Here is a 25,405-nt window from a genome sequence, read left to right on the forward strand (position 1 = left end):
CACACGAGCTGATTGCGGAACATTTCTGGTTGGGAAGCACGGTTTGGCCCAACCTCTACCTGCCCCTACATCCCTCACTCTCTGCAAGCTATCCTCAAGCCAAAAGGCTGCTCACATTGGCTTCACGGAGAGCTCAGAGAGCCAGAACAGAGGCACGGTGCTGGATCAATAAGAGGACATGTCTTGGCATTGGAAGGATGTTATCAGGGTTTGCTCAGTGTATAGGCAAGGGTCTTAGCTCAGCCTGTCCTCAGGCTAAATGAGTGTCAGTGCGTGGTGGTATTTTCGTGGTATTCACATTTTCTGTATCTGGTAGACCTTGGTCCCAGCACGTACCACGAGGAGATGCTTCTGCCTTGGAACTGCTTCCTCCCCACTGCAAGGGTGAAAGTGCAAGCAGCAGAGCAATGGGGAAGAGCATTGCCAGAGGTAGGGGACCTTGGTGGGTGACAGCCTGGCTCAGTAAGGACACACTACCCCTCACACAAAGGGTCCAGCACCAATTATGTATGTGCAGCCACCAGGATTGGAGCACTACCACAAGGCAGAGCCTTCTTAAGCCACTCTACAGGCTGCCAGTCAAAGGCAGGCATCTGCTCTTTGTGGCTTTGTCTCATTTGCTGTTCTTCCCCTGGGGCTAAGCTGGCTCAGGCTCAGAGCTGGCATCATCTCGGTGGGGTTGCTGCATCTGCTGGGGGCTGCTCTACTAGCCCACCGCGTGCTGGCCGGAGGTACGAGCTGGCTGCAACTCATGTCGGGTGGTCTTGGTGTCCCTGGGATGCCTTTGCAAGGAAAACCCTTCCTCTGCATCCCTAGGTATCCATTACCGTGACAGTTTTCCCATTGCACCCCTGTCTTTCCTGCTAGCCCACAGCTGCGGGGAAGCAGCAGGGACAACTCACCCCCAGCTGGGCTGACACCCCAGCTGCAACCCATTAAACACTGCTGCATGCCATTAGGGCGTTAAGGAGCCCACAAAGGTCTGGGGCCCCACTGCCACTGCCCTGATCTTTCCCTGCTATCTTTTAGCCCTGCTGTGAATAAGAGGCTGTCTGATAAGAGGAAGCCCAGCCGTAAACTCCCTCCCGTCTTCTCCAGCTGCACCCCCATTTCCTTCCTCTCCTTCTCTCTGTCCCAGAGCACCTGGCTACTTCTGCAGCACAAAATGCATCTCCTGAAAGGTTCCCTGTCTGCAAAGGGAAAGAAAACAGCGAAAATAGCCCCAGCTCCTGGAACATCCTTCTATTACTGGACATCTCTCTGAGCTCCAGTAGACTTCCTGCCCAGACGCGGAGTGAATTATGGCCAAGCTCTCGGAGGCTGACCTTGTGGTCAGCCAGGGCACGGGCTTGCTAATAAATGTGGTCAGCCCCTACCGCAGACAGCCTATTTTTAGTGCCTGTGTTTCCTTGCCCGCTGCCTCGCAGCCCGGCCCGGTGGCCCTGCAGATCCCAAGCTGGCTGCCCCGGGAGCGTGGCCCATGCTGTAGGGTAGCCCTGCTGGGAACAAGAGCCTCTGGAAAATCCAGGGGGTTGGTTTCTATGTGATGGCTGCTAATTTTGTACAGCAGGAGGTTGTGTGCACAGAGCAGGGTGGTTTCTGCTGCAATGTGCTTTGGGAGGACGGCTCTACTCTTTGTCTGTTGGGCCAGGAGCAGTGGGCTCGCTGCTCCTGTCCAAGGGATGCACTTGGAAATAGCTGCAAGTCTGTGCAAGATGGATGTCCTGTTGTGCAAAGTGCTGTTGGATTCAAAAGGAGGGTTGCTCTTAAAGCAGAGAAAGGGGAGAGAGGAAAAGGACAGGAGGAAAATAGAGGGCATTTAAGGGAAAGGGAGCACATCTTGGCACACCAAGGCATTGAAGGTCTGCTCTTGGGAGTGCCTGTGATTACCAAAGTTGTGAGATGTGCAGAAGAAGTCACCAAGAAGCTGCCTGTGTTTGCTGTACAAGTGTATCCCTTCCTGGAGATGGAAGGAGGTTTTGGAAATGGAGCTGATGGAGATGAGGTTCTGGAGCAGAGCAAGCATCTGTCCCTGGGCCAGATGACAGCTGGGAAGGAACTATTAAGAAATATGCTTTGCAAACAAACAAATGAACCCCTCTGTCAGCTGGTGTATTGAAGTGGATCACAAAGCTGTAGATTTTATTTTTTTTTAAGTGTGGATTTGTCAGGTTTTGGATAAGTGAATCTGCAGTCCCTCAAAACTGGTGAAGATAGTTGACATCTGTGATGAGAAGAAAATGCTGAGAGGATTGCAGTCTGCCAAGGCTCATTAGTTCTGCCAGTGGCAAGGAAAACCATCTCTCAGTAACCTCTTAGACTTCATTAAACGTATCAACAAGCGCTGGAAGGGGAGGGCTGGGGTTTGCAGTCCAGCCAGGTCCCCAGAGGAGCTCTGGCGCATTGAGGCCAGGCCGAAATCCCAGGGCTTCCTGCTGGTGTGGGAGTTCACCCCTGGCTGCCAGGGCCCTTTGGAAGGCATGAGAAGCCATATGGGACACCGAGGGCTTGCCCACGAGGTGCCTTGTGGTGGGCTGGGGGCTGCTCTTTGCTCCTTCCATGAGCCCTGGCTGCTGAGGAAGGGCCGCGGCCTGTCTTGGCGAGGGAGGAAGCGATCCCTGTCCGTGGGTTACGCCCATTGTTTTTTATGCCTGTTACATTTGCGAAAGCTGCCAGGAATGGAAGATCTCGTAAAGCTGTGACAGTTGGAGTGGAAACTAAGCGCTTCAGGGGCTTGGCTTGACTTAGCCTCCGAAAGCTTGGAAAGGTCTCGCCTTGGAAGTCACACGTGGCCATCCCAGGGAGCCAGCACCTCGCACTGCCAAAGCAGCCTGGTCCTGCCAGCACAGAGACATGAATCTGTCTGGAGTTGGGCTGGAGGTGACACTTGGTTTGTCTGCTTTGAAGGGCTTCCAATGCCTGGAGTTGTGATTTGTGCCCTGGAACTGCAAACCCCACCTCAGGTCAGGCTGGAGGGGCAAGGTCCTCCTGGAGGAGCCCAGGGCTGTGGCAGAGGGGGCTGCATTGGTGACCAGACAAAGCCCAAAAACACAGGAGCAGAGCCACAGCAAGACACTGAGACTAAGCATCCTCATCTCTGCTCTCTGAGGGGAGGATTTTGCTAGGGTAGGAGCAGAGCAAAGGAACCATGAAGCGTGCTCAGGAGAGCAGATGCTGGGACACGACGCGTACCAGCAGCAGCAGAACAACTTGCAAGATGTGCAGTCTGCCCCGTGGATGGAAAGAACATCTTTCAGGATAAGCAGTGTTGGGCAGCGCTAAATGGAGCGGATCCATGCAGAGAAGCCAATATAATTGTGGCATATTAAAAAGAAAACGAGGAGAAGAGGAAGGATTGAGCTGGGTCTGTGGCAGGCTCGTTACAGAGGGGAAAAGCAATGCGTGTCACCTTGTAATGAGTGCTGCAGCAAGGCCAATCAGGTGGAGAAGTGAAGTGAAACCGCAAAGCAATCGACAGTGATGGAAGCAGGAGGGGTTACGGCGGTATTAGTCCGGCGTATGGACCATTGATCTCTTGGCGTTGGATTTGCTGAAAGATTATTGTTTAGGCTCAGCTGCCACTGGGTGCTAATTGAAGCTAAGGTAGTCTGGAGGCTAATAGCACCTCCTTCCTTTGCTCAGGGGCATGTGCTGGGGAGGCTGGTGTTGGGGAGGGAGTTTTGAGCATGTGGCTTGCAGTGGGGGGATGAAACCACCTTCATTCAGCAGACAAGGGGAAGGGGCTAAAACTTCTCCTTGCACATCTGCATGCATTGCTGTGTAGGGTCAGTCCCTGACTACAAACCCAGGCAGGATGCATCCACCGTGGTGCAAAACTCCCCCTGGATGGGGCAGAGCCACGTGTGCCCTTTGTCCCAGGTTCAGCGCACTGTGGCATGTCCTTCCTAGCGTTATTAGTTTGCAAAGCCTGAAGCATTTCCCCCAGTGCAGATTTCTGTTAGAAGAGCCCAGCTGGATGGCTTAAACCTGCTTAATTATCAATTCTGGAGTGTTACAAAGCAGCCAGGGGTCTGCAGAGCCCAAGCTGAAAAACATTGACCTGCAAAGCTGGAAGCCTGGAGGACTTCTGCCAGCAAAGAGCTGTGTGCTTTGTAGGCTGGGCTGCATGAGCTAAAGCAGAGCTGTATATTGCAGCACATCATCCTTGGCCCCTGCTGAATTTGCGAAGGTATAATGAGGTCTGCATGTGTGTGCATGTGTTTCTGATGTCCGTGTGCTGGGCAAGGAGCGTGCACTGCTGGGTAACACAGCTTTGCTGGCGGAGAGCTGGTTGGGAAAGGATGCTTTGCTATGCCGAAGTGTGCTTCTGATCTGCAGAGAGGCAGGAACACAGATGCTGCAGGCAGCAGTGGCCAGTGCAAGCCTGCATCATGCACAGGGGTCTGCTGTGGGGGCTGTCCTGGTACCCCCTATGCCCAAGTGATTCAGTCCAAGTCAATGTCTCCAACCAGACGGGCGAGCTGTACTCTCCATCCGTGTTTGTGCACGAGCCTGCTCCCAGGGGCACGGTAAGCTGAGCCCGGAGCACTCCCGAGGGGAGCCTCCAGCCGGAGCCGTGAACTCCAGACTCCTTAGGATGAGTCACGGAGAGCCTCTGGCTCCAGCCAAGCCGCAAACCCCAGCGGGTCAGATCCTGCTATGCCGGTGCCTGGCCTGTGCTGTGGTTGCTCCAGCTGAGAGCACGCTGCGCAAGGGAGAAACTGAGGCACGCAGGATGGAGGGCATTGAATCCAGATGGCAATCTAACCCTCTTGCTGTGATTTCCCATGGGAAGCCTCCGTGCCTGGCCATCAGCGGGAGCCTGGAGACCTGCCACAACTTGTGCTAGCTGCTGGGACATCGGGGGAGGCTTGGGGCACAGCAGGAAAACCCAGTGGTGTTGCTCAGGAGTGGAGAGGTGCTGCTGAGCCCAGCAGGATGCCTGCTGTTGGGAGGGGTTGGAGGTGCACAATGAGGCACGATGTGCCTGGCTGGTGATCACACACAAGCTCCTGTGCTCAGCAGACTAGAAAATTAGTTTTACCATCGTGGTGGAAAGCATGGGGGGATCGGCCTGTGTGCCTGTCTCCTTTTTCCTTTGGTGAGGGTTCCTGCTGCATGGTGCAGTGGAAGAGCTCAGGAACTTGAGTCTCTGCTGGTGCCTCCCAGATGTCAGAGCATCACATGAGCCCCTTGGCAGGGGGAGGAAGGCCCAGAAGCAGCCACAGGCTTGCTTTGCTGTAGTAACCCACCGTGCCATTCCCATGGGTGCTGCCTCTTGGAAGTCCATTCACCTTCCTAGGATTTTTCTATGGCACAGCTATCTCCAGGGCTTTGTTCCTGAGGAGCATCCTCAGCTTTTCTAGGTAACACCCATCCCTCTCCAACACAGAGCACAGCCCTTTGCGTGGCCAGGGAAAGGATGTGCCACCCCTTGCTGGCAGAGATGCTTGGACCCATCACGAGTATCCTCCACTTGGTCTTGGATAGGGAAAATTGCTCTGCCAGCTCTGTGGAGAGCATTTAGGGACATCTGCAGGTTGACTTAGTGCTCTTCCCATCATGTCAATGCTGCTCTGCTGAGGTGTAGCTGGGGTACATCAGCTCTGCCCCACACGGGCTGCTCCTCCAGCTATCAGCCCTGAGAGCAGAGGGACACATCCATCTGTCCCTCCTGGCTTGCAAGGCAAACTTCTGTTGTTTTCCACCCAAGTCTCTTGCTTTTGCAGAGAGTGAGCCCTGAATATTCAAGGAACAGCGCTGAACTTGGTGTGACCATGGTTGGCGGGTTCTGGCCCTTAATTAATTAGCATTGATTGGACTTCACTTCCAACAGCGGAGGAGGGAGCTGCGGCTCAGGGAAGCAGCGAAGTGTTGCGATACAATCACCACGGCCATTTTCGTGCTGCCGGTTGGTGCTCTGCAGAAGTTGCATTGCTGCTGCAATGGCAGCAAGGGAGACAGAAAAGGAGCTCCCAGGAGAACAGAGATACCACAGGACTTTGACAGCTGGTGCTTCAAAATGAACATTTGTTTATACATAGATACAGGGTTGGGTTTTTATCTCTTTTTTTTTTAATTATTATTATTTTTTTCTGGTTTATGGCATTGGCTCAGCTTGATTTAGACTTTGCAAAGGTGCTGCTTATGTCACGTGTGTGGCAGCAGGGCCAGCGTTGAATCCATCAGCCCACCAGGAGATTCACTCATCACAGCAGGGGTCCTCCTCTGCTCCCAGTTCCCCCAGTCTAAGCACAGCAGTGACCCCTGGGCAGCCCAGAAGTGCCATGTAGGATGTGCCTTGTCCCCCAGGAAATTTGGGGGAGGTTGGGCATTGGATCAATCTCTTGAGAGAAGGGAGGTGTTCCCAATCTCAGCAAGACAGCCAGAGGTCAGCCTCTCTCCTTCTTGGTGAGCCTGCCCTCCCTGAGAAGTGCCCATCTCACTGCATGGTCTGGGCACGTCTCGTCCACTGAGCCGTGTGAGTCCGTGCACTTCTGTAGCCGTTTTGTATTTCTTTCTCTGTGTTTTTCCAATTACATTCTTGGCAGCCCCAGAGAGACAGCTGTGGGTGTCTTTCTATTGATCCATGAGTAGGACTTTGCGATGTAAACCCAGGAGGAGAATTTCAGGATTTAAGTGGCGGATTTAATCCCGTTACAGTGTTTATCCTGCCCTAAATCATAGCTTCAGAGTGAAGACCCCATAGTGAGAAACACCAAGAGTGGAGGCGCACATGGCAGCACTTTTAACCTGTTGTGTGATGCTTCGTGTCATAGACCCGACAGTAAGCTCCTGCCATGAGCTTTGAGGAACAGTCTGGATGGAGCTCCTGTATCTCTTTGAAAATTAATTCGGATACCTGTAGCTAGGCAGCCCATCGTCTGTGAGTGGTGAGATCCAGGTTGTGGCTGGGTTGCAGCGATGAGGGCTGGTAGCCTTTGCATGGGTTGGGTGAAAACAGAGGGGCTCAGAGGGAGTGCGTGCAGACCTGTTCCCAGGTAGATATTGGGTCCAGGCAAACACCACCTCCCTTTAATTCATGCTGTGGCCAGGACCTGCAGCTCCCAAGCATTTCCATGCACAACCCATCGCTGGGGTTCCCAGTGGGTTTATGTGCTGGGGACCCCTGGGTGCTGATGGGCTTCGTGCTGCCCAGCACACATGCACAGCTGGCGGTGCAGAGGTGGCCGAGTCAAACAATGTGAGTGTAGCACCGGGGATCAGTGGATGCAGGCTGTTTGTTAGGTGATTTAATTGTGTTTCCCTTCCTCTGGTGAGTTTGGACCATTTTTCTTAACTCGCTTAGCCCAGAGGAGCTTTTTCACATAAGCAGTATTTATAGGAGGCTTTTTGCCTTGCTACTTCAGGGAGAATCACCAGTGTACGCTGTACTAGTGGCTTGTAGGGCTGAGTGCAGGACGTGTTGGCACCCTGGGGGTTCCAGATGGGTAAAGCAACATCGGCCCCAACATGAGCTGTGCTTTGGATGTTCCCATGGTGTTGCTGTGCCAGGTGCCATCGGATCACAGAGGAGGAGGAAAATCAGAGCACGCCTCTACTTGCACGTACTTGGGCCAGTCAGTTCATCTCCATTCGGGACTTGGGTTCCCGTCTGTAAGACGCTGCTCTCATTTGTCTCCTCTCCTTGAGTTGTCAGCTCATTAAGGCACCAGCCTCCTCTCGCTGCCTGCCTGTCCCAGGGGTCTGCAGGCAGCGCCGCAGCCTGAGCAGTGAGGAGGAGCCCCCCACACCCTGACAGGGCATCCCCCTCGGGAGCTCTGACCTCGGGGGAGCCTTCTTTCCATTGGAAAATGAAGTGCCGTCAACGTCCAAATGTTTCACAAAATTGTATTTCTCTGGCAGGGGAAAAAGAGGAACGGGAAGAGGGGAAGGGCTGCGGCATGTCTTCCTGGTGTTTTTCTGAAATGGTGTTTGACTCTTCACTGTGAATTGACAACTCTCCCTCCTCCAAAAAGAGGGTTGTAAAGCCTTTTGTACAACACAGCAGGGGCAGTTTAAGAGACACGAAACCCTTTGGTTTCCTTCAGAAGGAATCAAGCCTTTTCTTTTTTTTTTTTTTAGAGAAAAAAAAAAACTTTTGAGATTTTTTTTTCCAAAGTTGAGGCTTTTGCTCCAACAGGTCCCGAGGTGCATCTCTGCCTTATCCTGAGCCTTCCTGCACCATTCCTGAAACCTGGAACTGAGGGATGCTGTGAGCACTGAGCCTGGTGGAGCCTTTGAGCATCCCTCTGGCCCCATCACCCTGTGTGGGCTGCAGCCAGCCCGTGCTCTCCCACCACCGGGAGACGCAGCCTATTTTTTCTTTGCTTTAGAAAATAAACATGCATAGAGCCCAATGCTGCTGCGACCGGCCGGCGAGGGGTGTGACCAGCGGAGCTGAAAAGATTGTTTTCTATTCATGGCCTCCAGCATGAGGTAGGGAAAAAGCCATTTTCTGCCTGTGCGTGCATAGATTTGCATTGATCGGAGGCAGAGTTTCTGCCTCCCCGTGCCCTTTGGATCTGCTTTTGGACTTTCTCAGATCCTCCCTTCTCATGGAAGCAGCTGCTGCAAGCCTGTGCCCCATGGACACACGCAGGCTCCTGCCCTGGGCTCTCCTGCAACTGCCACTCATTGCTTCCTCCTCCCTCCTCTTCCTCCCTCCTGACAGGCAGCCTCCCACAGCCGACTCATTTCAGAGATGTTTTTCACTGCTCGAGCCAAGATTTTTCTCTCCCCCATCACGCTTAGCTTCCCCCTCCCACTTCCGAACTATTTTTTTTTTTCAGCAATAAATAATTTCAGCGTGCTGAAGAAGCAGGAGAGCAAAGTCAGCGTTAGGCTACAACGAAATGCTCCATTTGTTCTGGGAGTCTTTCTCCCCCTAGAAAGCTTTCCCTAGTGTTTAATTTTAAGGCATGTCATTATTATTATTTGTTCTCCTACTTTCCAGAAGAGATTCCCATATTTTTTCAGCTTGTCTGGAGATTTCCACATGCACACAAACTTTTCCTTTGGCTTTTCTTCCCTGCTTGCTTTCTTTTTGCCGGGGTTAAAAGCCCCAAGTCAGCAAGGTACTTAAACACATGCTGAAAGTTAAGAGCTCGCCTAAGTGCTTTGCTGACTTGGAGCCAAAGATATTTTCTCGAGCCCTTTAAATGCTTCAGAACCTGAATTCAAAACATTTTGCAGAAATTCCAGAATTCAAGGACCTTGTGCTAATAATAGTTGTAATTCAGTAGCGCCTTCAGATAACTGCAGCTCTCTTCCTCCTAGACATCGTGAGCTTCTGTATACTTTTACTTGCAAAAAAAGTTTCCCTAAAATCTTCTACCACTTCAAACCCAAGGAGCTCTCCAGAGAGCCGGGCACGTTCATTTGTTTCACTCAATGAATGCTTTGGCATTTTAGCTTTTGTTTTGCAACAAGACACTTGGATATTCCAAGCGTTGAAATATAGGGGGGAAAAAAAAATGGGCAATTAGTTCAAATCATGCTGAATGAATGTCTGCTCCTGAACTAACATTTGCTCATCATCCCAAACACAGAAGGAAAAAACAAACAAACAATCAAAACAACCCACCACCACCACAAAAAAAAGCCCAGCAACCACCAAGCTGAGGGCTGTGCAAAGCAGCAGCGGCGGTAATTGAAGGTTAGGAGGAGCTCTCAAAGGCAAGCTGAGCTCCCTGAAAGCAGCCCTGCTCTTCCCTTCGGAGAGATTAGTCAAAGGCATTGTAATAAAAGCTGTATGGAGAGGGAATAGCGGTGGGTAGATGAGCAGGAAAGGCTCTGCAGGGAAGGAGGTGTTTCCAGAAATGGAGAGGCGAGCAGCATCAAACAGAAATTACAGCTCGGCTGTTTGGGGCTCTGCACGATGAATGCGGGGTCTCTGCCACCAGTCAGCTGCTGAGGCTGCTTGGAAATGGTTGCTTAATGGGGAGCATTTTTTAAAAGATTTTTCAAAAGTGTTCCAGACACTGGTGCTTAGGGGCAGCAGCACGTGAGCGGGGCCAGGCAGGAGCTCACGTTTCTCCGAGGGGCTGCATGTACCCTCCTCTTGAAAGCAGCTGGTGCTGCTGCTAGGAATGGGAAACCGAGATGAAAAGTCCCCATTTAATCGTAACCTAATCTTTCCAGGGGTAGCGTGATAACTCTGCGTGTGCTTCTTCATCGTGTTTTGCAATCGTCTGTGTGCACATCTGCACGAGCTGCCTTGCAGAGCCTCTGGCTGCCCCACAGCACCAGGCACTTGCGGTCTCCTCTTGCCTCATGCAATACAAAGACGTGCACCTCACCTTCACCTCTCTGGGGGCAGCAGGGCACTTTTCAGCACACCATGGAGCTGACCTGTGGCCATTTTTCACCGTGGGAGGGCTGCACCCAGAAGATGCTCCTCGTGACTGCTGAGCACAGCTCAGCGCGTGCTGCTCGTCGCTCCCTCGCTTGGCTTTGCTTTAGGGTCTTTCGGAGTGAAAGGCATGAAATGCAAATGTAATATCTTGTTATTACACTGGCAAATCCTGAGGCCTTGGCTTAATTGTTAATACAGCCCCTGATGGGCAGAGTAGATTGTTCCGTTATTATTAATATTGCTTTGAAATCAGCTAGGCTACGGGAGTACAAGTGTTGCTCAGAGATGTGAGAGATGGTGACTGAATCAAAAAAAAAAAAAAAAAGACTTGCAAAAATGCTTTGCTTCTTATTGCCATCTATTCTTCCCCATGTGCGCCTGCATCTCAGCTCCTCTGTTATCCCACGGCCAAGAACACAAGGGGAAGCCTTGGTGCTGGTGCAGGGTGAAGGAATTCTTCTTTTGAGTAGAAACAAGTTCTGGGGTCTCTCCTCCAGTGGGTATCTGGATGGAGGGAGAAGTGCTGCTGTTCCTCCTGGGGGTTTCCAGGGACATCACAGGGAACTTTTCCTTTCCAAGGTAGCTCCCATTTCACTGCCTTCACCCCAGCTGCTGGCAGGCACTGCTGAGCTCTGCTGTGCTGGGGGACATATCGTGACAGCAAGGTGACAAACCAGGGGATGGCCACAGGGTACCCCTGCGTCTCGATGCTGCAGATCACTTCCCTGCTTCGATTCCTGAATTAATCCTGTGTGCTGCCTTTGAGCTGCCTTTAAGTTGTGCCCTGTGCCTTGTCCCTTCAGGGGCTATGCCGTGAGGAGGAGGCTTAGCCTCCTGTACCTGCGGTTGAGGAAGTGGAGGAGTTTTTCAAGCTCGGGCCACAGAAGTTCACGTGTTAAGTTGCAGCGGTCCCAGCTTCGAGCCCAGCTGCTGCCGATCCACCCAGGGGTGCGAGCGTTGCATCAGTCAGCGACAAGCCACTGGCCTACAGCAGGCAAAGCCCACGCCAACAGACAGACAGAAAGAGCCTGAGGGGCTGAATTTTAGAGCTATTAAATGATTAAATGCAAAAAAAAAAAAAAAAAAAAAAGTTAATTTAACATCGCGGTTGTGATTTTACACACCCGAGAGCCTGGAAATTGAGAGCTGTGCTTCTCACACAGGGATCGTAACTTGGCACTGCGCAGATTGTACAGTATGTAAAATTAGACCGGAGAAATAGTAAATATGCTGCAGGGACCAATACTGTCTTGGCAGAAGGAGGATGGACTGAGTGGGACCCAACAGGTCTTTTACGCCTTTGACTTCCATAGTTCTGTGCTAATAATAACAAAATCTTGCCCATAACTCTGTACTAATAATAACAAAATCTTGACCGATGCCTGATGCTAACCCACAGCCCTGAGTGGGGCCATGCAAGAGCAGGGCCGTGCTGCTGTGCTCGGAGGGAGGTTGTTGTTTGAGGACGATGGGCACTGGCCAGAAGTGATGGGGAGGAAGGCAGCTTGTGGTGCAGGGTGCCTGACGTCTCTATCTGCCTCTGCCCCCTCCCCATGCCTGGTGGATGCAGGCGTCTCGGCGCTGCTGCGGAACCACAATGGGCTTTTCTTGCGTTTTACGGCTGTGATTTGGGCACCTAATTCCGAATCTTATCGATTTCCTCCTAAATGGTGCTGAAAAGCCTGATCTAAGCACTCTTTTGTGGCCTAAGTTATTTGTCCTGTCGGCATGAAAAAGCAGGAGCAGAAAACAAGCCCGTAATTCACCCGCAGTGCTAACTCCAGTCACCTGGCAGCGAAGGGCGAAGGCTCAAGCAAGCACAGCTTGGAGGTTATCAGTGGGATTTTTCCACCATGTGCTTGCTCTGTTTATTGCCATTCATCTCTCTCTGGCCTTCCTTTCCTTGCCATCCACCCATGTGTTGGGGCAGCTGTGGTATAGATACAGGGGGCTGGGGGAGTTGCTGCTTCGCCAGGTGACTGCTCTGCCTCAGGACAAGTCATCTCAGGGGGCACAGCTTTGCAAGAAAGCCAAATCTGCAAGGACAAGTCCAGCCTTAGGATGAAAACAGAGTCATAGCTCAGCCTGTCCGAGCAAGGAGGGTGTTTGGAATCCCAGGGCATGGGCATTTTTGGACCTGAAAAGCTAGGACATCCAAGGGAAGCTCCTACCAAGACCTCCTGCAGGAAAACAGATGAGCACATGAGCTCAGGTCCCTTCCTGGGATGAGAGACCAAAGTCTCCTAGGAGAAAACAAAACAAAACAAAACAAAGCAAAGCAAAACAAAACAACAAGGTCACCAGCCCAACAGCATCCAGGCTTCCCATCCTTGCTCCAGGGCACATGGGCTCAGCAGGACAGAAGAGCAGGAGCAGCAGCAGCTCATCTTCTGGTCGTGGAAACACAAGAACGTCAGTGCCAGAGAGGTGCAATCATTGCAGATGGGTACAGCAGCTTTAGCAGCCCTGGCAGAGCTCAGTCCCAGGCTTGTTTGTCCCTTGTGGCCAGGAACAATTTGGTGTCAGGGCAGCATGGTGCTGTACAGTGTGAGCTGGGCATGGTGGCAGGTGGGGACACGAGGTGGCCCTGGTAGAGAGCCCCCCTGCGAGGGGCAGTGCCCCTGGCATGCTCTGGGCTGGTGGGGTCGGGCAGGTCAGGGGAGGCGGCTTCCCAGCAAAACCAGTCTCTGGTCTCCATCCTGCTCTTTCCAGCTGGGCTTGGTGCTGGGTTTTCTCCCCAGCAGGGTGCTTGCTTGCTGCCCAGCTGCGTTTCGGGGGGAGCAGGCTCCTGCCACTGTCGAGCAGTGGTGGGATGTTGTTCTGGGTGTATTGCTGGAGGAGAGCTCCCCTGAGGCCAGCTGGCTGTGCCACCCCTCACGGGAGGACATTTTGTGGTCACATCCAGGCCGAGGGAAGAGGCTCGCCTGCCCCAGAGCTGGCCAGGAGCCGACCACAGTGGAGAGAGAAAGTGCATCCTCTGCAATGCCCCTGAAGCAAAGCGAGATCTGCTTCCAGGCTATCGTGGAGTGATTGAGTACAAGTCCTTTAGCACCCATCTGTTATCTCTTAATTAAAGTTTCTTGCTAATTATTTTTTCTTGTCAAGAAAGCAAAGCTGCTGACTCCAGGGATTTACCAAAGCAGAGCAAACAAACGTGGGCTCCGCTTGCTGCAATTCTTCATTAATGGACAAAATTAACTTGGAACGGTCCATATCTTTGGCTACATCGATGACACTTAATTATGCCTGTTTCCTTACAAAGATGTATTTAGTTTTAAATCACTTGCGGAAGAACTGCCTCCTTAAGCATGAAATTCCTTCTTCTGGAAGGAAAGGTTTCTGCTGGCAACGAAAGCAGTGCAAGAGACCAAGCAGCACTGGAGGGAAAGGATGTGAGGAGATCAAGGATGGGGTGCACTTCAGGAAGATGGTGTAGGGAAACGCTTTCTAGTGCTAGAGGCTGTTTCATCTCAAGAAGGGCAGCCCCCAGGACCACAAAGCTACAGCTGGGAGCAGAGCCAACAGCACCCATTGAGCAGGGTCAGTGATGCCCAGGCTGGCCAGCATGGATGCTGGAGCATGAGAGAAGCTACCAGGTTGTGCCAGTTCCCTGGGAGACCCACATCCAAAGGCCAGAGAAGGTCAGGAACATCTCTCTGATCCCGTTGGATCTCATTACAAGTCTCATTTACAGCGGGAAGTTGCAGGGTGTGAGACCTCGCTGCTCCATCTGCTTGGAGAGCTCTCAGCGTACCCCCGGCACTGTGTAAATATTAAATGTATAATTTATGAATGCATACACAGAGATCTAATTAGCTGCTCGGATTATTACTCATGGCCAAGCACACAGCTCTGGGCGAGAGGTACGTAGGCTAGCGGGGCGATACAGATACTTCAGGACAGATTCCTGCTGCAGAAGTGCTCTGTGTCCCATGGGGGAGAGGGGGACGTATCCTTTCTCGCTGCCTCAGTTTCCCCACCTGCAGATGCGAAGAGTGCAGGAGGGTGCAGAGCAGTTGTGTCCATTCCCAAAAATGCTTTGGTGCCTTCCATTTGCTCACTCTGTGCTTACACCAGCAGCAGCCCCACAGTGAGTTTGGGCAGAGTCCCATGGGTGGGAGCAGTTGTTGGTTTTGGCCCCCATGAGTGCCTGCAAGGGGCTGGCTTGGGATGGACCCAGGCACAAGGAGCCCCACCGAGGTGCTGGGGGGGTGGGAGCTGCAGAGGTTTCAGTGGTGCTGCCCTTGCAGGTCAAGAATCATTAAGAAGGGAAATGAGAAGGAAGTTTCAGCTGAGGAGCTCCAGCTGGGCAGGCTGGATTTGGGAAGCATTAAATGTGTTCCCATGGGAAAGGCTTTTGTTGCCCTCACCTGTCCCCACCCAAAAGCACTGCTGGTAGTTGCAGCTCAGGACAGGCAAAGGGAGGTGACACAGGGGGGGCAGTGAGGTGCCACGCATCCATGTGGCTGGATGTGGCATGGGGACCTGGCTCAGCCCCAGCGTGAGGGTCATTAAACCCATCTGGGGGAAATGCCTGCTCTGACACTGTGCTTTGGGTTTCTCCTTTGTCAGGAGCCTTAAGTCATTGCCCTGGGAAAGACTATTGCTTTCAAAGACCTGTCTTCCAGGAATGGCTCCCTGCGTCCTTCTGGATGCGTGCCAGCGTGTTTGTGCTATGTTTGAGAACCAACAGGAAATAATTCAAGGTGCCTTTTCCCCCTTCCCAGCCTAGCCCTGCCTCCCCAGCTACAGGCAAGCCTTCAGCTGCAGTCCTGAGAAGCAGAGCTGGGCACCCCAGAGCTTTTCCCTGCTCCAATCCTTCCCTGAATTGCTGCAGCAGGCATTTCTCCACGCACTGCTGGGTGATGCTGCATCTCCACGGTCTCTGCCCCACAGGTGTGGGGACAAGAGGGTCAATGGCTTTACAGGAACCTGCAGGAAAGGGCAAGGGAAAATCTATTCAAAGGAGTACCTTATGCAAGGGAAGAAATCAGAGCAGAACTGGAGTAAGATGCTGGGATCCATGCTTTAGGTCTGTTATCTACATGGATCCATCTGCCCATCTGCCTAGTCATCTGTCAATCCATCCATCTGCCCAGCCATTTGAACAGCCAACCACCCCCTCCCCTGCTGCCATTCATTGATCCTTCCCTCCCTCTGCCCACCCACCCACCCAGCCATCCCTCCATCCATCTGCCCATCCGTCCCTCCATCCACATACTGATCCAGCCAGCCTGCTGCTCAAATCTTAGTCCTCCATCCTCTTACGTCGCTCTGCATCCTCACATACGCTCATCCATCCATCCACTTCCACAGTCATCCATCCTTTCTTCTTCATACGCTTCCCCCCTGTCCCAGCTGTGCCCAGCCAGCCAGCTCTCCATCTGTCTGCAGGCACACACACTCGTTCATCTCCCCACTCATCCGTCTTCCAAACCTCCACCAATCTGCCCATTTATCTGGACCCAGTCCAGCTGCCCCTCCCCACAGACTCCTCATCTGGGATGCTCTTCCTTCTTTCTGCCTGTCACTGGATGCTGTAAGCTCTTTTAAGGCACTCAAAACACTTTTTGCCAGTGTCTGAGATGATCCTGAGCCGTCTCAGCAGCATCTTACTACCTACAGCCCATTTCCACTGCTGTTCTCAGCATCCCCTTCCCAGCGAGGACAGCATCCCCAAAGATATAATTTCTCTATCAGAAGTAGGTGTACTGACATGCAGCTGCTTGCTGGGGGTCTTCAGGAGGAATCCCTCAGGGCCAGCTTCATCCCAGGGCACTCTCCTTTGCAGATGGGCTCAGGCTGTGGACTTCTCCCTAAGGTGCAGGCATGGCTGGACCATACCACATCGTGTAGCCCTTGGTCCCAGCTCCCAGCAGGACCCAGGAGCTGGAATCTAGAGAGAGAGAAAAGAGCAGGATGGGCACAGAGGTGCTTTTCCTATCTCTCCCCACCATGGGTTTGCTGGGGCAGCTCGGTGTTTTACCACCCTTCTTTGATGGATTTGTTTAATCACGCTTTTCACCAAAATTCGGATATGCACAGCAACTGAAGGATGTGGGTTTTGGAAATGTCATTACACATTGTGCAGAAGAAGCACTTTATTTTCCTTGTTTCATTTGCTGCCCCTTAATTATTTTCTTAGGAGAAGGAGGAAGCAGTCCTTCTCTATTCATCCTCTCCATGTCATTCAGTGTTATTTAGGTGCCTGTTTAGGTGTTATCTAGGTCTCCAGCCAGTTGTCTCTTTATGGGGATGAAGAAATTGAATCTGCCATGCCATCCCTTACACAGGGGCTGTTTCTGACCTTTGCTTTTCCACATTTCCTTCTTCTGCTGATTTTTCAGCTGAAAACTGTGCTCTTAACGACACGGGCATAGCATTGTGTGCAGCTTGTAGTGTCCGGCACTTTCTGTTTTGTTCTCAAGCCCTTGCTTAATTATTCCTATCATTGGGTTTGCATTTTTGATTGCCACTGAGCGGATGTTTTCAGGGGACTGAGTGTGACACTCCAAGATGTGTTTCCATGGAGGCTGCAGCTAATTTGGAGCCGTGACTGCAGGGACAGCAAGGCAAACAAGCCCTTCCTCACCCCATGTGTCCCTGCGTGTTTATCGATACAGAGCTGGTCTGTACCGTGACACCCTTCTGTATCACTTTTGCCCCCAGCTTTAATTTTGCTGCCCTTACAGCCTTGGCTGCCTCCTCTCACTGCCATGCCCCCCTCTTCCACATGAGTTACAGCATGCTGGGCAGCTCCGGCCCAGCTCTGATCTCTGTCAAACCTCACCGGTGACGTCTTCCTCTGCCAAGCCTGACCGCCTCCTCTCACCTTTGGTCTCCTGACCTTTAGCTGCTATAAATCCCTGCGAGGACCCTCCTTGTTTTTCAGCTTCGTTTCCTTGGGAGCCTTTATTGATGCACCTTGTCAAAAGCATTTTGGAAACCTGGGAGTGCTTTGGGAGTCAAACACCCCTTTGCCTGTGCACAAAGGCTTGATGAAGCCTGGAGGGAGATGCTCACCCCCTGCTCACGCCCTGTCCTGCTTCACCCCGCATCATGCACACACACGTACGGTTTTATTCTTGCCACACGCGGCTCAGCACAGCCCGTGTAGCAACACGGGAAAGATTCAATTGCCAAGCATCATTAATGAATGTCAGCTCGAACTCCTGTCCAGAAACCTGAGAAAATTCAATTAGGCAGCTGGTGCCCAATGAGCTGTACTGCCCCACTCGCGAGATGCTAAATCAAACAGCTCAGCAAGGCATCATGTTATTGTAGCGAGAGAAGAAAAGCCAAGCAGGGAGATAAACAGCATAGCGTGCGCCAAGCAGCTGCCCCTCTCCAAAGTGTGGCACCAGGTAGGCTGCGATCCTCCCACCTCATTTCCTAGGCAGGGAGCTGCAAGGGCAGCTGCCCACTTCCCACCTCCGCTAGGAAATAAAGTTTGCTGGTATCAGGTGCTGGGGTCTGTCACCTCTCTCCCCTGGGAATTTGTGATGTGAGTGCTTGATTTGCCTCCTGCAGCGAGCCTTGTGGATGCAGGAGTGGCAATGAATTGGTGGCGTGAGCAGCGGGCTGTGCTGTGGGGCGTTTGGCTGGTGAGCCATACGTGCGGCCCTGATCTGTCTCCTCCAAGGTAAAGGTTGGGGGAAAGCATCCTATGAGATAGATGTGGTTTGTTATCTGGTCTAAGGTCACAATAAACCACTGTTAGGGTCAGGAGGAGAATGTGGGCTTCCCTGACCATTGTGTCTGTCCATGCCTCAGTCCTTCCTTCGCTTGCTGTACAAGTTACGGTAAGATCCTATTTCCAAGGCTGCCCTGGGCTCCGAACTCACCTGCTTTTCTCTTCTCCCCCCTCCACAGACAGCCACATCCAGTACGAGCGGGTAGGCGCGGACGTGACCATGAAGTGTGGCTCCATGGACTGGGACGCGGCCGTGACCTGGACGGCCAACGGCACCGACATCGACGACTCCCACCTGAACGGCTCGTACCTGATCCTGAAGAACGTGGACCTGACGCAGAGCGGCCAGTACTCCTGCTACGAGGGCTCCTCCTGGCACCTCAAGTACCAGACCTACCTGCGGGTGGGAAGTGAGTACCCTGCTGTGTGACATTGTGGGGACGGGGGGACAGAGCCATGCTGTCTCTTGAGCCAGAGCAAGCTGCCCGTGACGTACAAATCCCAGCAGCAGGATGCTGGAATTAGCCCCTTCTGCCCCAAACTTTGAGTCAAAGATGGTAACGATGCCCCTGGAACGATTTGGGAAGGGATGTTGCTTCTCCATCAACATGGTGCAGCAGGAGGGGCGACGGCTGCAAGTAGAAAAGGTCAGAGTTGAGCCCTTTTTTAGGGCAGCCAGGGAGGGAGATTGCTGGCCGTGGTTACTGCAGCGTGTTTCTATCAGAGGAACAGCCAAAAAGTGGTGGAGGCTGCTGTGTGTTCGCAGGAGAGCCCGTGCGCGGCTGCGGCGGAGGCCAGCTGCACGTTTCACAGGCTTTTGCTTATCTTAAGTGAGAGATGTGCTGATTCACAGGTCCCGTCGTGGGAGATAAGAGCTGTGCTATATTTCACACCACCCTGATAGCTGATAGCAGCTGTGTGTTCCGTGGGCTGCTGTGTTTGTACAGCTGAGAGCAACTGTGGGTTTCGCGCTTGTAACCGAGAGCCGGGGGTGCCAGGAGCACCAGCTGGCAGTGAGCTGAGGCTGCCACGGAGGATGCTGCAAGGCACGAGCCAGGAGCCCCCCAGGGATGTGCTGGCCATCCCCAGGTCCCCATTTCTCTGCTCCCTGTCTCACCGTCAGCACCGTGCAGGTGCGTTTCTATCACAGCAGGGTCAGGCAGAGGGGCTGCGTAAGCCTGTGATGCTGCAGGGCATCGATCTCGCGGTACCAGATACTGCTGGGAGGGATGCTGGCATGTGGGACAAGGGGAAGAGGTGCTGGACAAAGCTGGAAATCAAGGAGAAAAGCACGCAAGGGCAGAGTGGGCTGCATAGGGCAGGAGGATGGAGGAGGTAGCAAGGTTGGGAGTGTGGCAATGTACGGTGTGTGGCTGGCAAGTGTGTGGTCAGGGACCCCTTGGCTGTGTTATCGGGGCGAGGAGGTGTTCAGAACCCAGGGGTACAGCAGGCCATGCCTGCAAACACCCTGCAAAATGAGCAGGGGCTGCAGCCCAGATCTGTAGGACACGAGGGGAAGGGGGGTCTGTGGTCCAGCTGTCTCCTTTGCAGCCGTGGCATCGCCGTGACTTCGCCATGGCTCTTGCCTCTGCTAAACACCTCGCTTAGAGCAATCCCTGTCAATCCGCTTGGGCACCCGTGGGAATTGCTTGGCGTTAGAGCCAAAATCCCGCTGATTTCCTATTGCTGCGTGTTCCTGGCCGGTGCCTGATCCAGCCCCGCTGGGCACTGAGCAGCCGAGGGGCACGCTCAGACACCACGGGGGCTGCAAGCAGTAAATAAGTAAGCGAGTGCCCAGTGTTGATAATGCAATTAATTATGCAAGGAACTAATCAGGTGAGATGCTTTTAGTGGTAATTAATTTAATTGCCTGGATTTTAATTTAATGTTCTCTGCAAGGTTTCTTTTTGCAGCACCGCTGCTGCCCCTGGCCCCTGCCTGCTCCCCGCAGTTCCCTGCCTCTCCGGGGGTGGTCGATGCCCCGAGGTGAGCGGGATGCTGTGGAGGAGTGGGTTTGGGAGCATCCCTGGTGGGAGGTGTGCAGCACCCAGTGGCAGCTGGTGGCAGTGGGGATGTTTGCTGTGTTCGGCTGGGCACGGGCAAGCAGGGTGAGCGCACATAAAGGCTGCAGAGGAAAACCTGTGGTTTGAGGATCTTGGACTCGTTTCACTTAAATTGGGCAGGGAGTTAAGTGAAAACAGGCCTGTGGCTGCACTTTCCCGTCTCAGCAGGGCAAAGCAGCAAAACGAGAAGACGGAAGGGCTGGGGGCTGCGTGCAAAGAGGTCTCGCTAAATAAAAAGCACTACCTGGAGCGTGCATCCCGAGCAAGGCAGGGAGGGGGGAAACAGGGGCAGACAACCATAAGGAGCCATCAGAGAGCAGAGGAGGAGCAGGAGAGGTGTCAGTTAGCAAATCTAGCTCTGTCTCGGGGTTCAGAGAGTGCAGGGATGAAGGGAGAACTGCCAGGAGTCAAGCTGAGCAGGACCTTACAGAGGAAACTCAAGCAGGGTTAGCTGTATGCGTAAAGAGAAAGCAAGGAGAGAAGAGATGAGCTGTGCAGCCGGGCTGGAGGGGAGATGAAATGTAACAGGGGCAGCTCCCAGCCCTGTCTGAGCCCCTCCAGGTCTAGCTGGTGATACTGGGGGAGATGGAGGAGGATAAAACCTGAAGGTGGCCCTCTGCTGTGCAAGCAAGCTCAAAGAAAAGGGTGTGCTGAAGTCCACCTCATCCCCAGGTAAGGAGATTTTAGTTCATTAGCCAGGCTCATTAGCGACCGAGGGCTCGCTGGTGGTACCCAGGCATGTGGGGAGAGGCAGCGTGCCTCCTGTGCTTGAGAAAAGGAAAAATCCCCATCAGACAGCCTGACCCCCCCTGCGCCCCGCAGTGCTCTCAGAAGAAAGAACAATTAAAGATGTGGAGACAAATGGAAAATGGGAGAAAATATAACGGGAGCTTGCCAGCGATATATCACACCAGATTAACCTGATAGCTCTCTTTGATAAGGGAACTGATTTTCTAGGTCCAGAAATGTGGTCGATGTAATCTGTCTTGACTTCAGTGAAGTATTTGCTATGATGCCACATGGGAAATTATGAGTTAAACCAGAGAAAATGTGGATTAGTATGGGAGTTGGAACACGGCTTAGGAAATGGCTAAAGGGGATCAGATTGTGCTGAAAGGGGAGCTGCTGGGAGGGATGGGGGAGCTCCGGCATGAGGCTCAGACCGCTCTCCGATGTGTTTTCCACAGTGGCTCTGGCCCAGGAGGAGGGAGCCGGGGTGGGACGTGCCAGTGGCTGCAGGGTGACCCTGGGGTTTCTGGGGTGGGGTTTTCACACTGGAAGGACTGGGATGCAGCACACTGGGGCAAAAAAAAAAAAAAAACCAAAATAAAAACACACAAAATGCATGGAGGTGGCTCACTGATGCACTTCAACAGGCAGGCAGAAGGACACGAGGGGCTCAGATGTTCCTCAGGGGAAGTTTTGATGCCCAGGTGTAAATCACGGGGGACGTGTCCAGGAGCTCAGCAGCACTCAGGGGAGTGTGTATGGCCATGTGTAGCCGTGCTATCCCCTTCCCCACAGAGATGGGGACACAGCAGTGGGGACAGCGTGCATCCAGGGACGGGATGGCTGGGGGATGGAGAGCCCACCTGGGAGAGGAGGAAGGGCCCACAGGCATGCTTGTCCCTGCGAGTCCCAGGTCACCCATCTCCTGCATGCAAAGCACCCTGGCACAAAATGCCCGGGGGCACTTCTGCAGGGCAGCCTGTTCCAGAGGGCTTTGAGCAGCCGTGCGTTGCTCTGAAACCTGTCCTCAAGTGAGCAGCTGAGCGTGGGGTGAGCCATAGGAGGGCAACCTGAACGCACTGTGCATATCTCCAGCGGATTGTCCACCCCATAGCCTGGAGCACGGGGGCTGTCCAAGCAGTAGGAGATGGGGCTGGGGGTTTTGCATGCTCTGGGCACTGGGCTCCCGGCTGCCCCCAGCGCCGCAGCTCGGCGTTTGGAAACGCGCGGCCCGAGGGCCTGGGGATGGATGTAACAAAGACGTTGGGAAATAATGTGCTCTTGAGGTTTGGCACACGGCTCCGTGCATTACAGAATGTTATAAAAATACTGCTAATGGGCCAGAGAGGAGTGGAAACGCGCGGCGGAGAGGCTGCCAGAAGCCGGAGAGCGCACATGGGAGCGGGGAGGCCTTGTGTGCAAGCAGGGGAGGGAGGCAGCCAGCCGGGCGGGCGTCCGTCCTTCCGCTCCCATCCTCCCATCCCTTTCTAACCTGCTTATCTTCATCCTCTGCCCGCCCACCTCCTGGCATTTGCACCTCTCCTCTTGCCCCTCTGCCCTGTGCCGGGATGCCTGGGTGCTGTCGGCCGTGCTGCTCGCCCCATCGCTGCCAAATTTCTGGTGGCAGGGATGCAAGTTGGGATGCAGGCAGTGGGGTGGCCGTGGGATGGGGATGCAGGGCCAGGTGCCACCCTAAATGCTGCCCACGGTGGAGGGAGGTGGGCTGGCAGCGGGCAAGCAGGGTCCGGGCTGGCCTCCTTCCTCCCGTGTCTGTCACTGCAGCGGCTGGCGAGAGAAAGGGAAAAAACATGCGGTTTGACAGAAAACGACATGGAAAAACAACCAAATTAACAGAAAAACAAACAAAGCAAAACCAGAGGGGGGGCAGGAGGGGGGAAGGGGCAAAGCAACAGAAACCACATGTGAGCAGGGAGGCCGGGAGAGCCCGAGTGCGTTCTCTGGCCTGATTAGCAAGCGATCAAACATCGGCCACTAATAAATAATCAGAGCCTCCCTTCTCTCTGCCTTAGAAGTCCCTTTCCTCCCAGCTGGGCTCCAGCTGCGACCGGAGGGTCGGACTGCAGTTCGCATCTTCTTTTTTTTTTTTTTTCTTTTTTTAAATAGCTTTTTTTTTTTCTTTTTCACCCATCCAATCTGAAGAAACAAAGAAGGTAACAAGCTCACAATTTAAGACATTCAGCTCCGGCTCCCCAGCCAGCTGCGGGCCAGAGCACCAGGCAGGTGTGAGCATCCCGTGATGCGAGGCGGCTGTCTGTCTGGGTTGATTTGGTGTGAAAAACCACATGTGGGCAATGCTTACGTGCTGGTTTGGAAGGACAGAGGTTGGGCTGCCCCAGCAGCCGGTGGTGAGGGTGCGTGTGCCCAGCAGCAGTCCATCCACAAGCTCCCCCATCGCTCCTGCTGCTGGTGGGGATGCAGAAGGCAAAGAGCGGGCCCGGGCGAAGTGTGTGCAGAGACTTTCTTGCTTGTGTCCAGCAATCTGTGATGCAGGGATTGTTTTTTTTAAAACCTTTCTGATGGATTTTTCCCCCATGAACTTATCCAATCCTTTCCCGCGGCCATGTAAACTGAGGCTATTTCGAGAGCAGCAAGTTAAACATGGTGGCGGCTGTTCCCGGGCACCGGGGCCAGCTGGCAGCAGCAGCACTCTCCCCTAGGATCCATCCCTCTTGCCCTCCAAAACAGCCACCCGCATCCCTTCTGCCCCTTGGGGACAGCCCTGTCCAAGGTCACCTTCTCAGCTATGCCCGGGGAGCATCCGGGGCAGAAATACATGAAACTGGACCAAAACCATGCTGGGTTTTGGAGCTAATAAATTTAGATAGATGGTGCTAATAAATTAAAGAGTGTGGCTGCTGAGATTCCAGCATCAGGAGATGCACCCTGAAGCTGTCAGGTTTATAGCGGCGGATTTTTGCCCTGCGGCACTGGAAGACACACAAGTGGAGTGACCCTGGGGGTCCTCTTGGGCAAGCATTACCCACAGCTCCCCAGAGAGCCCCGGGCAAGGGACCATCAGGCAGGGTTGACTGAGTTGCAGGAGTGTCTTGTTAATTGAAATTCAGCTTTATTTCATGGGTCGTGCAGGCTCTCTGCACGCCGCCTTGCCACGCTGAGGTTTGTTTGCGGCTAGGGAAACTCAGGGGATGAACTTTGCTGCCCATGCCCTGATTTCGGGTCTTGGCCCGGCTGGGAGCTGGAAAGGCATGCTGGGTAATGATATGCAAATTGCCATCCCAGCTTTTTAAGGAGCAGGCCAAAAACACCCCACCAAAAAGCCCAACCACGCTCCCAAATGCAATTAGTCCTAATCGAATTAGGAGCCGGAGTAGAAAAACAAACACGTTTGAAGGCAGCGGGCAACCTCTCTGCCGTGGCCCCGTGGGAGAGGCTGGGCAAAAACCGTGCCTGCTGGCTGTGGGTGCACACACACACACACACACACGCACACTTGCACGCTCGCACCCACGCGTGCACGCACCCACACCCCGCTGCCTTCCTCCCGTCCTTCCCCTCGCCGGGCTCGGCAGCCTGCCCAGCTGCAGCATAGCAGAGTGATGCTTCCTTGGCTCGCCGCGTAAAATACGATAATCTGGGGCAGCCGGTGTCAGAAACAATAAAAATATCCCCTCTCCCATCCTTGCGGCCCCCCTGCGCACATGGGGGAGCTGGGGGCGGTGGGGCTCGGCACGAGCGGAGCGGCACGTGGCATTTATTAGGTGTCGGTGCGCGGGCTCGCAGCGCCCTGGGGCAGAGCGCAGCCAGGAGGTGCTGGGGCCGGTGTGTCCCCGGGGTCTGGAGGGACCTGGCCCCGTGCTTGGACTGCAGTGACCGATGAGCTCATGGCCGGCCGGCTGCCCTGGAGAGCTGCGCCCTCAGCCGGAGTCACGGCAGGAGCAGCCCATGGCATGAGGGCAGCGAGAAGCCGGCGCTTCTCCTGGGACCTCGTAGCACTGCGTCATGTTGCTGGAGCCCAGAGCCTGGCTTTGGAGATTTCTCTGCCCGTTTCTGGTCCTAACCCGCTTGTCCCACCCAGCACCCTTTTTCTCCTGAGGAGAAGATGAGGAAGGGCTCTGGGGCTTAGCAGCGTGCAGGGACACCCACCCTGTCCTCTCACGGCACAAGCGCCAAAGGCTGCACGCAGCGTGGTCTCAGCATGCCATCGTCCCGTGTAGGAAGGATGGCAGTGCAGCCTCCTCGTCTCTTCCGAGGTTTGTTTATCCTTGGTAAGATAACAAAAACAGCCTAGTAATTAGCAAAGCCCAAAGCCAGTCTAAACAGCTTCCCACAGCCCCTGCTCCCCCGTGCCAGGAATTGGGGATGTGTGGTGCGGCGGGGCTGAAGCATCCTGACGCCTTGGCCAGGGGACAGCGGCTGCAGGCTGGGGACATGCATGCCGGGGGGACACGCACTTGAGGCACAAGGCTCTGCTTATGCTGGACTCCAGGCTGGGAAGGATTTAATCTCGGCTGCTCCTAAGTGCCCCTTGTCAAAATATTTAGTGCGAGCTTCCTGCCGCCTGCCCGTGGTGGGTCCCCAGCT

General features: G+C 53.7%; 1 protein-coding gene across 11 annotated transcripts in view; it reads left to right on the forward strand.

Moving 5' to 3' along the window:
- Positions 1–25,405, forward strand: part of CNTFR (ciliary neurotrophic factor receptor) — a 171,249-nt gene that overhangs the window by 103,783 nt on the left and 42,061 nt on the right. For all 11 annotated transcript variants that reach the window (XM_068666985.1, XM_068666995.1, XM_068666987.1 and 8 more), the window contains one exon: positions 18,230–18,460. In XM_068666985.1, the coding sequence (XP_068523086.1) occupies positions 18,230–18,460 (231 nt within the window). The remainder of the gene's footprint in view (positions 1–18,229; positions 18,461–25,405) is intronic.

The sequence above is a fragment of the Anas acuta genome, chromosome Z, assembly GCF_963932015.1.
Source record: "Anas acuta chromosome Z, bAnaAcu1.1, whole genome shotgun sequence".
NCBI classification, from domain to species: domain Eukaryota; kingdom Metazoa; phylum Chordata; class Aves; order Anseriformes; family Anatidae; genus Anas; species Anas acuta.